The sequence below is a fragment of the Phocoena phocoena genome, chromosome 8, assembly GCF_963924675.1.
Source record: "Phocoena phocoena chromosome 8, mPhoPho1.1, whole genome shotgun sequence".
In the NCBI taxonomy this organism is placed as follows: Eukaryota; Metazoa; Chordata; class Mammalia; order Artiodactyla; family Phocoenidae; genus Phocoena; species Phocoena phocoena.
In genome coordinates this window covers 19,730,602-19,745,893 of record NC_089226.1, presented here as the reverse complement: position 1 = coordinate 19,745,893, position 15,292 = coordinate 19,730,602, and the positions used below count along the sequence as shown (strand labels likewise).

General features: G+C 44.7%; 1 protein-coding gene across 3 annotated transcripts in view; it reads left to right on the top strand.

The window, feature by feature from the left end:
* The first annotated feature begins 7,388 nt into the window (after window positions 1-7,388).
* NCAM1 (neural cell adhesion molecule 1) overlaps window positions 7,389-15,292 on the top strand; it is a 323,397-nt gene continuing 315,493 nt past the window's right edge. Inside the window, exon 1 of one of the 3 annotated variants that reach the window (XM_065881593.1) lies at window positions 7,389-7,780. In XM_065881593.1, the coding sequence (XP_065737665.1) occupies window positions 7,729-7,780 (52 nt within the window). In that variant the 5' untranslated portion in view covers window positions 7,389-7,728. The remainder of the gene's footprint in view (window positions 7,781-15,292) is intronic. The other 2 variants (XM_065881595.1, XM_065881594.1) reach the window with 2 other exon arrangements.

The window sequence follows — 15,292 nt, the reverse complement described above, 5'->3', positions numbered from 1 at the left end:
CTATCTTTTGTCCTTTAACCCACTTGCTCTTTCCATCTCAGACTCACATTCTCTTAGTTTCTAGAACCATTTAAATTTTTCTGACCTTGGATCTTTGCACATTCCTGGAATGCTCCTCTACTTGGAAACGTGGCTGGGTATTTTTCATTCTTTAGGTTGCAACTTACCTGTCACCTCCCTCCTTGATCTAAAATATATCTCTACTGTCATTCTTTGTCAAACAATACTGTTTATATCTCTCATGACTCTGATTATAGTTTATAATTGTTTTGGTCTCTTTGTTTAGTTATTTTTCTTCTTGACAAGCCTGTAAACACATGTGTTCTGTTGACTTCTTTTTATTGCCCACAACTAACACAGTGCTTTGCATGTGACAGGGGTTCAGTACACTGAATGAAAGAGTGTCAGGCCTGCACTAAGCCTTCTATGTATGTTATTTTAACTAATGTTCATAAGACATCTCTAAGGCAGATGTTATGACCAAGAAAAAAACAAGGTTTATAGGTGGGAAATACTTTGCCCAAATCCACAGAGCCTACAGGTGGAGAAGCTAGGACTTGAACTTGGATTGTCAAGCTCCAGGACCTGAGGACTCACCTCACTGTACTTCATTGCTGCTGGGGTGTGTAGGAGGATGTGTAAGAAGGAGAAAGGAAGTGATCCTGTCTTTAACTTTAGCTCAGTCATACTTTGTGATTTAGAAGATCTAGACATGGAAATCCTGGCTCCTTTCTCCAGACTGTTAAATCACCTATTTCAGAGGGGTTGGTTTCAAAGATAAAACAGGTTTGAGTTTCTGAGGTTTGAGTTCAGTAAAGCCAAAAAACCATTTAAACCCATCTTTCCTTTATTAGCACACTGTCACCTCTCTAAACTGGCTGTGCAGTTTCATCATCTGATTCTTGTGATTTGATCCTGCTTCATCTCTCCGTATCTACATTGGAAAGAATAGATCACCCAAGTCGGCAATTTGTGATAGTTCACTGTGACTCAGTTTCCCATAGCTCTAGAGTGCGATGTCTAACACACATCCATCCCCAAGATGTCAGTATGGCTCCAGATACTAGGCCAGGTAACAACTCTGGACAGATTTGAAAACAATACGCCTTGATCTCTACCAAAATCCCAATGACCTTTTTTGAAAAGAAGAATTAGCATCAGATTCATATGGACTCTCAGGGGATTCCAAATAAACAAAATAATCTTGAAAAAGAAGAACAAATTTGGAGGTCATACACTTTCTGATTTAAAAGCTTACTACAAAGTGGTGGTAATCAAAACAGTGTGATATTGTTGTAAAGACAGACTATAGACCAATGGAATAAAATAGGAAGTCCATAGATAAATCCTTGCATATATGGTTAAAGGATTTTTGACCAGGATGCCAAGACCATTCAATGAGGAAATATTTTTTAACAAATAATGCTGGGAAAACTAATAAATAAATAACACGGGACCCTTACCTTACCCATGTACAAAAATTAACTCAGAATGGATCTAAGACTTAAATGTAAGAACTAAAACCATGAAACTAGAAGAAAATATAGGGGGAAAACTTCAAGACTTTAGATTTGGCAATGATTCTTGAATATGATACCAAAAGCACAGAAGACAAAGGGAAACATAGACATGTTGGCCTTCATCAAAATTAAAAACTTATGTATCAAAGGACACTATCAACAGAGTGAAAAGTTAACCCATGGGATAGGAGTAAATTGTATAACTAATAAGAGATTCATATTCAGAATATATAAAGAACTCCTATAATTCAACAACAGCATAAAACAAATAACCCAATTAAAATATGGGCAAAGGACTTGAACAGATATTTCTTCAAAGAAGATATACAAATGGGCAATGAGCACATGAAAAGATGCTCAATATCCCTAGACCTTAGGGAAATGCAAATAAAATCATAATGAGATACCATTTCACAATCACTAGGATGACTACAATAAAAAAGAAAGAAAGAAGTGAAGAAAGAAAGAAAGAGAAAGAAAGAGAAAAAGAAAGAAAGAATGAGAAAGAGAAAGAAAAAGGAAGGGAGGGAGGGAGGGAGGAAGGAAGGAAGGAAGGAAGGAAAAAGGAAGGAAAGGAGAAAAGGAAAGAAAAGTGTTAGCAAAGTTGTGGAGAAATTGGAACCCATGTGCATTGCCAGTAGGAATATAAAATGATACAGCAGCTGTGGGAAATGTACGGCAATTCCTCAAAAAAATTAAACCACATGATTCAGCAATTCCACTTCTAGGTACATACCCAAAAGAAGTGAAAGCAGGGACTTGAACAGATATTTACACATCAATGTTCATAGCAGCTTTATTCATAACAGTCAAAAGGTGGAAGCAACCCAAGCGTCAGCTGATGAATGAATGGATGAACAAAACGTGGTATATACATACAATGGAAAATTTGACACATGCTACCCTTAGGTGAACCTTGAAAACATTATGCTAAGTGAACTAAGACAGCAACAAAAGGACAAACATATGATTGTTCTTGTATGTGTAACTATTCAGGTTCATAGAGACAGAAAGTAGAATGGTTGTTATTAGGGGCTAGGGGAAGAATGGAAATGGGGATTTATTGTTTAATGGGTACAGAGTTTCAGTTGGAGAAGGTGAAAAAGTTCTGGAGATGGATAATGGTGATGGCCGTACTGCGATGTAAATGTATTTAATGCTACAGAAGTGTAGACTTAAAATGGTAAATTTTATGTTACATATATTTTCCCACAGAAAATATTTCTTTCCCAAGAAAAGAAAAAATATTTAGCTTTCCCCCCAATTACATTTTGATTTACAGCTAAAATTGTGTGTGGATGCTGTGCTAAGCTTCCCAGATGCCACTTTCAGGACTGGGGGACGACATGCTTCTCTACTTGGGAGGATGCTCTCAGTGGTCAGCCTTGAGAAATTGCCCTTGGCTGCAGAAAGCTGCCTCTCCCAAGGTCAGGTGCAGCCTAAGTCTGATGACTGTTCCATGCCAGGACACTACAGCTGGTTTCACAGCTCCCAGGGGCTGACTGACACCTTGTTGTGCCTGCGGTATGGCTCAGCTTCTCCCTCTTTCCAAACTGTTTTCTTCCCTTCGTATACAGGGTTGAAAGCACTCTCTAATAAAGTGTCTGCAAAATTTTAAAAAAAAAAAGAAGGAAAGAAGGGAGGGAGGGAGGAAGGAAGAAAGGAAGGAAGAAAGAAAGAGAAAGAAAAGAAGGAGGAAAGAAAGAAAAAAAGAAACATCACCCCTTCCCTGAGATTTACTTGCACTTGACACAAAAATTGTCCTAACATCTGGTTAAATATATGATGAGTGGGACTTGAAAGGCGCCCCTGGAAGCTGTGCAACGCACAACCTGCACAAAGAAGTAGTGGTTTCTGTGTCGACCTTTCTCATTCCTCGGCTTTTGGAGTCCCCAGCATCATTCAGCTGGGTGTGCACTAGTCCTTAACCAGGGCCTGAGCCAGCCTCGAGCAAGGAGGGAAGCATGTCAGTGGCCTCAGCCCCATCATGCCGTAGAAGTTAGAAGTCACCCAGATCAGGACTATGAGAAGCTAGGAGGGAGCTCTGAGGGCTCCCTAGAGACTCACCCCTTAGCTCTGTGGTCCTCTCTTTCCTAGATCACAGTCACCTCTTTGGGCATGCCTCTGTTTCTCCAGCCTCTCCTAGCCCCAGGTCACTGTCTTTGGCTTTGGGCTTAGGCTGCTGAGTTTCCCAGAACGCATTTTGCTCATGTCAAATGTTTAAACTGAGTTCCTCGGATTTCTGTGGGCTCTGAGGTCTTGCCTTGGTTCTCCTTTTCAACACCAACAGGTAAGAAGCCTTAAATGAGGAAAAACATCTGTGAGAGCACTTGACTCTAGACCAAGTTCATTTTTTCAAGTAGTCTAAGTTCGACCATAACGTGGTGGTGATGGTGAGCAGGAGTTAGCGGCAAACTTAATTTACTTTATAACCTAATAATTAACTCCTCATATCAAAAAGAAGCGAAGAAAGCCTCCTTTCAAGGTTCCTTCTCCCTCAAGCTTGTCTTTCTGTTACTGTCTTCATCACACTCCTCCTCCAGTATCACATGGCTCTTCTGAGGAGTGGTCCACACCCCCTGCTGCTCCTTCCTGACCAGTCTTCCGTTCCTGGGACGGTGATGTCTCCCCTTCCCCACGAATGCTGCTCTCTCAGAGACCACTCATGACTTCCCAATGGTCAAATCCAGGAAACTTTTTAGCCTTCTTATTTGACCACTTCAAAACTTTCTTCTCCTTTCGAGTTGGTGACATTATAATATTCCAATTCTCTATCTCTCTGTGTTTTCACTATTTCTTTGGCAGTTCCGTCTGCCCATGGCTTAAATATTAATGTTCTCTAGGCTCCTCTCCATCCGACTGTTCGTCTTCTGTACATCTCCACTGGGATATCCCTCAAACGTCTCAGAATTAGTGTGTCCAGAGCTGACACCATTGCTCCTTTGCTTATTACCTTGTCTAAGTCTGCCCTTCCTCTTCTACTCCCTGTCAAGGTTACCAGCAGCTACTTAATTGCCCACACTGGAAGCTTTGGAGTCATTACTTTCTTGAGATCTTTGCCAGATATCCCTGAATCAGAGATGTTTCCCCCGGCTCCCCTGTACAAAATGCTAATCCCCACAGAGCTCGCTACCCCTGTACCCCTCTTTATTGCTCTCCTTTGCACGTATTACCATCTACATACTAGATATCTGTAGATTAATTTCTGTCTTCCCCATAAGAACAGAAGTCCATGAAGGCAAAGATACTCTTTTGTCTACTGCTATGTCTTGAGTGTCTAGAGCAGTGCCAGGCACCTAGTTGATACTGAATAAGTATTTGTTGAATGAATGGAAGCAATTCTGATTTCTTCCCCTGCCTCAGACCCCCATCTTCAGAAAGTTCCAAAGTTCTGCTGTTTTTTGTCTTGGAAATATTTCTCAAATCTGTGCTCCTGTTGGCTTCCTTCCCCAGGGCCACTGCCTAGGATCAGGACCTGCCAGCCCATCCGGAGAGCACTGTCATAACTTCCTGGCTGGTCTTCTTGCTGTGGCTGATTTTATAGCCCATTCTCTGCTTTATTAGGGAAGCTCCAATCTCTAAAACAGTCCTGAGTGTCTCCTTCCTCTGCTTCAGTCCCCTGGTTGTTCACTCGCTAGATGCTCATTAATGTGGGCCTGACAGCCTGGGACTCCCTCTGGGGAAAGAGGTCTGGGGAGGGACACAGCTCTGTCTCATTTCAAAGTGAGGTTCAGGAAAGGATTGACACCCAGAGCTCACAGATGTGGGCACTGACAAGTGGAGAGCTGACGAATTGGACACAAGTGACGGATCCTGTTAAAAGAACACAGGAGAGATACATGGAGTGTGGACTGGAATGACTGGGGACCAGAGGTCTAGAATGAATCGTCACAACAGAGAGCAGCCGCCCCACAGGGAAGGGAGGGGCTGGGGGGGGGATTCAGTCATGCTGAAGTGAGATAGGATTTCCACACCTGCCTACGTTAAAAAACTAAAAATAGGGGCATTTGGGGAGAAAAATAGCAAGGAATCTTTTAGTTCTATGGATAGGGGCTACAGGGAGGGAGGTTTGCAGAGAAGGGTGTGTCTCTCACTCTTGGTAAAATTAGAAACAGAAAAAATTTATGTTGGGTATCCCAACCTTCACTTTCTTCCCTTTCCCCTCAGGCCTGTTCTCTCCATCTTTCCCTGCTATCAAAACTTCTTCCTTAGGAAAGAGTCTAATATATTTACCCGCTCACATTTACCAGGCCAATGTGGCAATTTTACATGTTAGCAGGACCTCATGTCTGAAGCCAAATATGCTAAATACAGCAACCATTAAAAACAACAACAACGACTATATAGTTCGCTGTACCCAGCACAGGACTAAATACAGTGGCTGTTCAATAAATACTTACTAAAAGATGTTCAAGAAACATTACTGATATTATTGAACTCTGGAAACAATCTAAATAGTGGAGAAACCATTGACGAGCCCTCAATATGAAGAAATACTACATAGCTATAAAAGATTTCAAAGGACTCTAACAAACTGGAAAAATGCTTATAATGAAACGTTAGGTGCTGCTACACTATGTCAGTGATAAAAATCATATGCATACACAGAAGACTTAGAAAATCTGTGGGTATCTCTGGAATCTGTGGGATTCTTTCTACTTCTCTGTGTTTTAAAATTATTTATAGTCGGTATGAGAGAAATATTACAAAAATAAATGTTGTGAAAGATAGATTTGGGGGAGGAAGTACTTTTCAGGGGCCCCTGTATTTCAGCCTGTTGGTTTGGCCCACCTGGGTTTAGTATACAGGAGGGGAGGGGGAGGGGTGCCAGCCTCTCCAGTAACTGGCTGGTTAGCCAGCAGAGAATGGGTTTTTAAAGAGTGATACAGCAGTGGAGAGTCTGACCTTTAAAGAAAAATGGAGTCCATGGTGATGTTGGTGCATTGGTGCTTTGAACATAGACAGGCAGCCTTCCTCTGGGAGGGTTTCACTGTGCTAGGCTAGTAGGCTAGTCCAGCATCTAGGACACCGTGAGCTCCTTTTTCTGCCTCACCTTTTGTTCCGTAAACACTCAAACCTTGCTCAGGTGCTGAAACATGTTTATTTTCACCTTGCTCCCCCACCCTCTTCTGTTTAAAATAACAGCTGGAAGATTCATTGAAACTCTTTGCGTTGGTACCTCAGTGACATTCTATATTAAAATCTTTAAGAATTGAGGTTGTATGCCCTTGTAAGAAAATATTATTTAATATTGTGCCTATACCATAAAACCTACATAAAAAATCTTGGTTATCTTTATAAAGAGACCACAGATTCCAGCATTTATAAACAAGAAAACATTTTCCTGTAGTTATTTCTGAAAATCCCTTCTAAACATCTGCGTTTTCCTTCTAACTTAAGTTGCTTCCCACCTCCTTCCCCTGAGATCTGCTGCCTCTCTGTGGGAGAGCACACTTCATACCCAGTATAAAACAAACAAACAAATTAACAAACAAAACCCAACAACAGCAATCCCCCTCCTTCTCCAAATTTCTAATTTCCTGCACTTAAAACAACTAAGTCCTAGGCTATCCTTATAATTCGAGGATCTTAGGATCTAAATGAAGGATTCGACAACTTTGAAACCCTACACAAACCCAAGATTTTACTTTTATTATTTACTAGTTATTAAAGTATCCTACCTTCCTGATTAAGGAAGGCTGGATGGCAGCAAGGACCGCGGAGGCACAGGCGAGAAGTGTGAAAAGAAGAAATCCCAGTTCTGCCTGGAAGACTGCCTGTGAAAGAGCCCGACTCCTCCGGCAGTTCCACGCCGGGTTTTGCAGGCGGCCGCAGCTGCCTCCCCTGTCTCTCTTACCTCCTTGATGTTCGGCACTATTTGTGGCCGGCGTGGTGGAAGGACACAGTGAGGTTCTCACCCCCGCCCCCCGCTCTCATCCCCAGTTCCATCAAAGCGAACCCGGGCCAGCGCAAGGATCTCCGAGTTGCGAATGTGCTGAGGCTGGGACTGTCACTCATTCTCCGATCAGCGCGTGAACGCAGCTCGGCAGCGGCTGGCAGAAAACAATTCTGCAAAAATAATAATACTCAGCCTGGCAATTGTCTGCCCCTAGGTCTGTTGCTCTGCCGCCGTCCACACTCGCTGCAAGGGAGGGGGGGGCAGAGAATTTACCGCGGCAAGAACATCCCTCCCGGCCAGCACATTACAATGCTGCAAACTAAGGATTTCATCTGGACTTTGTTTTTCCTGGGAACTGCAGGTACATTTTCAAAATTAATATTCGCAATTTGATTTGCTAATTGCACCCTCCCCCCCACTCCTCCCCCCGAGGAACGCTGTTATTTGGGGTGGTTTTACATGGAATGCTAAGAGTGGTCATTTTCGTTGAGCTGAGGAAGGAGCGCGTCGCCCTTGCTGCCCACCCGAACCCTCCCGGGCTGCCTGGACTGGGGCAGCCTCCCCGCGTAGAGAGCGCCAGGAGCCCCTCCAGCTCGCCCGCCCTTCCCACTTTGTGTGCCCGCTGAGCTGGGAGCGGAGCAGCCCGCTCCCGGGACGCTGCGGCCGCGCCGGTGATGGGCAGCGCTCCATCCCCGAAGGCGGTGGCGGGCGGCGGAGCGGGGGAGGCCGCGGTTCGGTGGTGCAGCCGCACAGGCTCGGGTTCTGTGGGGAAGGGGCTTGTCAGCCCCGGTTCCGCGAAGACTGAACAATAAGGCCGGGGCAGCCGCCCCCGATCGTTATTTCCCCGGGTCTAATAAAGTGGGGCTCGCCGCCTTTGCGCCTTTACTCCCCGCCCCGGCCGAATAACGGTTTGAAAAATGGGGCGAAATGGGCAGAATTTCAGGGCTGTGTGGCCGTTGTTGCACCCCCGTCGGTATGACGTTAGTTTTTCATTTGCCAAATATCTGGTTAGTTGCAAAGCCTGCTCTCGGCCCGGAGCAAGGAGGGATGGGAGGATCGAGCGCCGCGTTTTGACAGGAGGAAGTGCGGAGGGGCGGAGGGCGAGGAGGGCGTGATCGGGGCTGCCTGGTGTGTGTGTGCGCGCGTGTGTGTGCGCGTGTGTGCCTTCACACGCACCGCGAGCCCCATGTTGCGTGGTGCGAGAGAAGAATGGCAGGTAGCCGCCCGAAACACCTCGCCCCAGTCTCCTTTCTTTGGGCGAGGTTCCTGACCCTGGCAAAGTGCAAACAATAGGAGCTGGGAGGAAGACAGTAGTGATGCTGCCGCGGGTGGCGGGGGCTGCGCCGCCGCCCATAAAACCTTGGCGGCAGGGAGGGAGGTTTATTTCATTTGGGGTATTTCCATCCCGGCCTCCCTGGAAGATTCTTCAGTGCGTGCCCACCCTTCCCTCCAGCTGCTCACCCCACCCCACCCCGCCCCGCCCCGCCCCACCCCGCCCCGCCCCACCCCAGGATTTGCGTTTTGGAGCTGACGGACGGGGAGGGGGAAGAAAAGGAACAGGAACCGGAGAGAGCTGGGTGGGGTGGGCAGACATTCTCGGTGGGGGGCGTGTGCTGGGAAGCGCCCGAGGAAAGCCGGGCGGAGGGGTCTCTGCGTTGTGGCCGCCGCTGCCAGCTGCCGCTCGAGCTGCCCTAGACGGCCGAACCTGGGTGGGGGAGCGCGCGGGGCGGGCCGGGGAGCACCCAACGCGACCCCTCCCCGGGCGGCACGAGAGCCGCGCTCCGCCGCCACCTCCAGCTAACTCGGGTCCCTCCCATGGCGACCAATCAGAGAGAGGCTGGCTGGGCGGGAAGCCGCGAGAGGCTTTTATTTCGGCGCGGGTGGCGGCCGGGAGCTGCCAGGACAGTCTCCCGGTGCTCCAGCGTAACGGTCTCTCTCGCCCCCCGCCGGGAGGAACCCCGCCCTGCGGCGGGGTCCCCAGCCTGCCCAGTTTCCGAGGAGATAAAATGGAGTCGAGGTGGTTACCGGGAGGTCTCCTGGTCTGGCCCGCCCGTGCTTCCCCACTCGTGCCTCCTTCACGCCGACTTGGAGCATCCCTCCCGCCCCTCTGGCACACACACGCCCGCGGAACCGTCCAGACCGGAGCGTACTGCCTGGGAGGGCGCAGAGGCTGGGCGCACCGACACGCGTGCGCTGACCAGTGGGCAGGGGGCGAAGCTCTGGGCGGGCCGGGGGCGGGGCCTTGGCAGGGGTGGTGAGGAACCCAGTGAGGGGGAGGGGAGGGGGGTCGGCCAACCCCAGCTGGCTTCTCGCTCTACTGGCCCACGTCCCCGGGTCAGCATCCCGTACCCCGCCCGGGCCTGCCCTTTCCCATCGTGTCCGTGGGACTCCCGGGCGCGATTTCCCCGCACTGCACGCGGGGGTGTGTGTCTGGGATGTCCTCTCTTCTAGATGGGGGCGTAACGGTAGAGACCTCATCTTTGGTAGGCCTTTAGGGGGGATCGACCAGACGTCCTTTCCAGCGTCGTGATGTGTGTAACTCTTGGTGTTGGGATCCCCAGGGAATCCCAGGTTGGATATTCAAGGCTGCCCAGGCAAGGGTGGCATTCTGACCGGTGTTCTCTGGAAGGAAAGCGTCCTCGTTCGTGGCCCTAGTAACGTGAGGATGGGAAGAAGGCAGAACGGGAAACACATACAAGGTTGCTTAACAAAAGAAAGAAGTTGAGCGGTTTTCCAAAGAGAAATAAATTTCCATTAAAGTATTGTTTTTACCATAGCTTAAAAAAAATGTAGAGCTCAAGTCAAAGGATCAGGACGAAAATAAAAACGAAAACACACGCACATACGTTTTGTTGTTGTTGTTTGGCCTGCAGTGTTCTGTTGTCTCCAGGGACAATGGTTGCTCAGTCTCTGCTCCACTGGGCGCACATGAAAATTCAGATGTAAGGTGTGCTCACCTTAATATACCAAAGGAATCAGGTCTGCTGCCCCTTTGTCATTTTGGTGTCTTCTGCTCCTTAGGAATAAAGTGAAACGTTGTGGAATTACACAGCAAATTTGAGTTTATTCTAACTGCAGTTTTAGATGTTTTGTGGAAAAATTGTTTGAATGATCTGGAATGGTTGTTAAGTCATACGTTTATTTGATAATTTTATAATCCTCTCTGCCAGTTTAACTTGGAAGAGTCAAGGAGTGATCAGGACTGCTTTTCTAACAAGTAGCACCAGGTTAAGAACAAAGAACACATTTGCTACCCAAAAACTAGCTTGCGCTGTATTTATAGTATATATAATATCATTTACTAAACGAATTAAGGTATGTTTCAGCGGAGTTCGCTATGAATACAGTTATGGTGAGCTCTATTTTTTCACTGGTTTTCATTTTAATATCAGTAATGTATCTTTCTGAACAAAATTTAACGGAATGTAATAAAGCCATATTTAAGAATGTGGGAAACCTTTTACAACTCTGTCCAAAAACCGAAAAGTTAATTTTCTTTCAACAACTATTAGCATATTTTAAAATATTGAAAATAACCTAAACTTTATTTAAAATTCAACAGAATTAAACGAAAAGAGAATAAAATCCAGACATTGTGGATGCTTGGCCTGTCACGTGTTTAATAGCTCTTGAGTTGCTATTCCCACTACAAAGGTTCTAAAGATCTGCCAACTGGGGCTAAGTTTTCATTAGTCTAACACTTAACATTGTTTTTTAGAGTCAGTTTTCAAGAAGCTCCCCCTGTCTTCCCCCAACACACTGAACTTGATGATTTCTTCCCAGATACCTTTACGCAGGATCTGTTTTCAAGAAGCTCCCCCTGTATTCCCCCAACACACTGAACTTGATGATTTCTTTCCAGATACATTTACCCAGGGTCTGTTTTTTAAAAAATAATATTAAAATAGCAGAAAACAGCAGGACACATGCATGTTTAATAAAGGAGGTTCATCCAAGTCTCTATGCTGATTGATTAAACTAAGGGTTTGTTGATTTAAGTGGCTACTGTTTCTCGAGCTTGATAGTTCAAGAACTAAGGCACTAATTGTTTGCCAAAAAAAAATTATGGTGTGGGTGTGCTGTTTGCAAGGACTGTAGGTGTTTAGTCAAGGCAGTAGGAAGAGAGAAAAATTAGTCACTGGGACCCCGAATTCTGAGTTTTGCATAAGTGCTTTACTTTGGAATACATTTATCATTAATTGATTTCCTCAAATAGGTAATATGTCATTTAATGTAAGTAATCTATATTTTTTCTTAATAGGGAACAACATCTTAATTGCCTTTCAAAATAGCAGCATTTCGTCATTCAAATACTAATCTTTAGACATGACAGGCGTTTTTATTTGCTGCAGAACTCAGTTTTGTAAATTACAGACAGCATCTTGTAAACTTTACACTGCTTGAAATACAGGCTTTGGAATTTCTGATCCAAGCACTGAATTTTTTAAGGCGACAGAGCCTCTATTTAATATTAGTTTGATGAATTCCCCACGTTTATGGTCTTCAGAGTTACGGAACTGGGGCTGCTTTCCAGACTGAAAGGGACTTCAGTGCTGCTGGCAGACCTCCAGAGATATTTTACAGACAGTTCTTCCTGTCTTGGTGGAAAATAAGTGATCGACTACCTGTTGCTAAAGAACGGTTTGAACTTTCCCTGCTGATCTTGGGTTTGTGGTGCTGGAGAGCAGAACCAATCGGCAGGGAGAGGAGAGAAGGGACTGGCACCTGCCCCCGTCAGTCCTTCTGGGAACCGTCACCCTGAGAGGAGACAAAGGCATTTTAAAAAGGCTCTCCTGCACTATTTAAGTATTGAGCTTCCGAGCACACACATGTCTTATGCTGTCAATATAAATATCTTAATGTAAATTCCATAACTGATGATTCTTTGGTTTAGTCACCTAACGGATATATAGGCTAAGAAACTTTTGGAACATTAAAAGAAGTGACAGGAAATTATACACAGCATTTTTCCAGTCTTAAAAATGAGTTACAAATTAAACGAAATTGAAAACATGACTCAACAGGCCGTGTAATGATAATAGCTCTTTGAGCTTTGAATCAAGAAGACTAAAGGTTAAGATTCCTTTAGTCAAAAAGGAAGAAATAATACGATTCAGAGGAGAATTTTATACATCTCTTCAAATGGTGAGTCTCTGAGCAATATTTTCAGAGACAGCCTCTTAGGAAGAGCGAATGCCCAAGGACCTCTCCGAGTCCTAGTGAATAGGTCTCTGTGAGATCCCAAGTTTTTCATATGAAAAAAACACGTAGTGAAACTATTATCCGTAATCCAGGTAGATGTACTTACTACTATAGAGCAGTGCAATGCCGAAGTCAATCTGAAGGTCAGAGGCACGTCAACTCTAGCCCTTTTTGTTATTACCTCTTGGTGCCAAACCTTAAAACCATTTGCTGATGTAGAGGGACGTAAATTATTTGGCGTTGCCAGTGGTGCCATTACACTCTTTTATTTCACGGTGTTGAAATGCTGTCTCTTGGCTGAAGATCCTCATTAGGGGCCTTGCCTTTTGATGTTGGCCTGGGTGCCAAATGGCGGCTTTTCGGGCACTTTCATTGTATTACACTGTTAGGCCATGTCTGCAGGCAGCCACTGAGTTCACTGTCTTCAGTTAGGTAGACACACTTTTCCCTTCCTGCGGGATTAATTTAGCTTCCAGGCAATCACTCAAAGAGGACTATACTAGAAGGACAAGACATTTGGTCTATGTTGTGTATGTGTGTTTTTGAGTTAAAAAAAGATTTTAATAAACCTGTTAGGCATTCGTGTTCTCTCAGATATATGTAAATATGCTTGCCTTTCAATTCAAAGATTGCCTCACTGGTATGACTTGAAAGGCCTCTGTACAGCTTGTATTCCACTGGATACTCTCCCTGAGTAGTTTTGATTTGGAGCTGCAAACCCTGGCAACATCTGGCCCTGTTTTCCATCCTGTATCATTCCTGAGAGATCTGATTACCTCACCATTTAGGAATATTCATAGTGGTATCGCACTGTTGGAGATTGGGTTACAATAGGTATTCTCTTAAATAGTTCATCAAATATGTTGAGTGCCAGCTTTTTATCATCAGCTCTGTGGGGAATTACAAAGCACCGTGATGACCTATTTCTGCTGTCAAGGAACCCTGTGAGTAAGAGAACCTAGAGATTAAGTGTGGCCAGCGGCCTAGGGCCCTAGGGTGAAATCCCAGGCACACGGATCCTTTATTAGCTCTTTGATCCCGGGCAAGTCGGTTCCCTTCTCTAAGTTTGTTTCCTCTTCTGTGGAATGGGAAAATTAGTAACACCTACTTGGTAGAGATCTTGTGAATATTTTCGAATGTACATGAGCTGTGCTTATTAAGCAGAAGGAGGGGTGTATATGGGTCTAGAAAAAATAATTATTCAGACATAATGGTCTTGTTTTAGACAGACTTTAAAAAGAATGTAATAGGAACTCTACTTCAAAGATGAGAATGAGATTTTTTTTTAATCTGTTTTTAAATATGCCTACGTGTCTTGTTGGGTTATGAATACTTCAGAGAGAAAGGGGTCTCCTTATGAGGTTGAAAGCCGTTAGCACAGGGATGCATCTGGGTCTCATGGGGGCCAAAAGGTCTACAATTTTGAATGCCCTCTTTAAGGAAAATTCAGTACTCTCTTGCTTTCGACCGTTAGAACAGGTCATCAGGTCCCCATCCCCCCCAGAGCCTTGGAAGGACCCTGTGTAACGGAGGAGCCCATGCAAACTTCTGACCTGCCGTAGCAACTGTGTTGGTCTCCTTGGGCCCACTCGCTTGAGAATACAAGCTAATTGTTCCAATGTGTTAAACATGTACCTTGTAAATGTTGTGTGCTGCTTTGAACATTAGAACCATGTATCAAAATCAAAGTTATTTTTGAAAAGAAAAAGCTATTTGACCTTTATTTTATAGAATATCTTAGGTGAGATCTGAGGTGATTTAATATGTCTCACTGCTGATATTTTTTTGTAAATTACAAACTGGAATAAAATAAGGTAATTGATATTATTATTCAAATGAGTCAAACATAAGTGCCCTATTGGTGAGGCAGGAAGAGGTTTGCCAGCTAAAGGCATATGATACTGGAGAAGAGACCGAAGGTTTAGCTATCAAAGAGGGAATAAACTGAATATATAATCCCAGTAAGTGTGTCTTAATCATCACTGCACAATTCACAGAGTGTTGGATACGCATTATATCTTTTAATCTTCATATCTTTTATTCGGTAAATATTTATCAAGCACTTACTGGGTGTCGGGTGCTAGGGATACAGTGGTAGACTAAACATAACATCATCCCTGTTACCTAAACATACATCATCCCTATATAGAGCTTCTAGTCTAATAGTGTGGAGGAATATAGACATTAGCAAAGTAATTCACACACATCTTTATAATTATATATTCTCATTAAAAACTAAGGAAAGGAGAAGGGTGCTATGAGAGATTATCGGGGGGGAGATCTTTCTTTGGGTAGTTGAGCGAGTGAGCAGGTAACATTTAAAGAACTCTCTGTGAAGTAGGAAGGACAGACGCTCTTCTCGTTTTAAGGCATGGTTGATTGACTACTTAACAAACATTGGTTGAATCACAACAGATATTCCTGACTTCCTTAATTCAGTGAACCTTCCTGAAGCCTTGTGATGGTCAAATAGTTTCAGGAATTGTGCTCAGTTTTGGGTTATGAAGTCAAGTAAGATATGCCTCTGCTTCTAGAGCTCACCATCTAGTGTTGGGGAGAGACATACTCTACTTACAAATAGAGACATGAATTAAATGCCATTGGAGCACAAGGAAGGAAGCAATTAACCCTGCTTGGGGCTCCCGTGAGCTGGGCGTGGGGCACCAGTTTG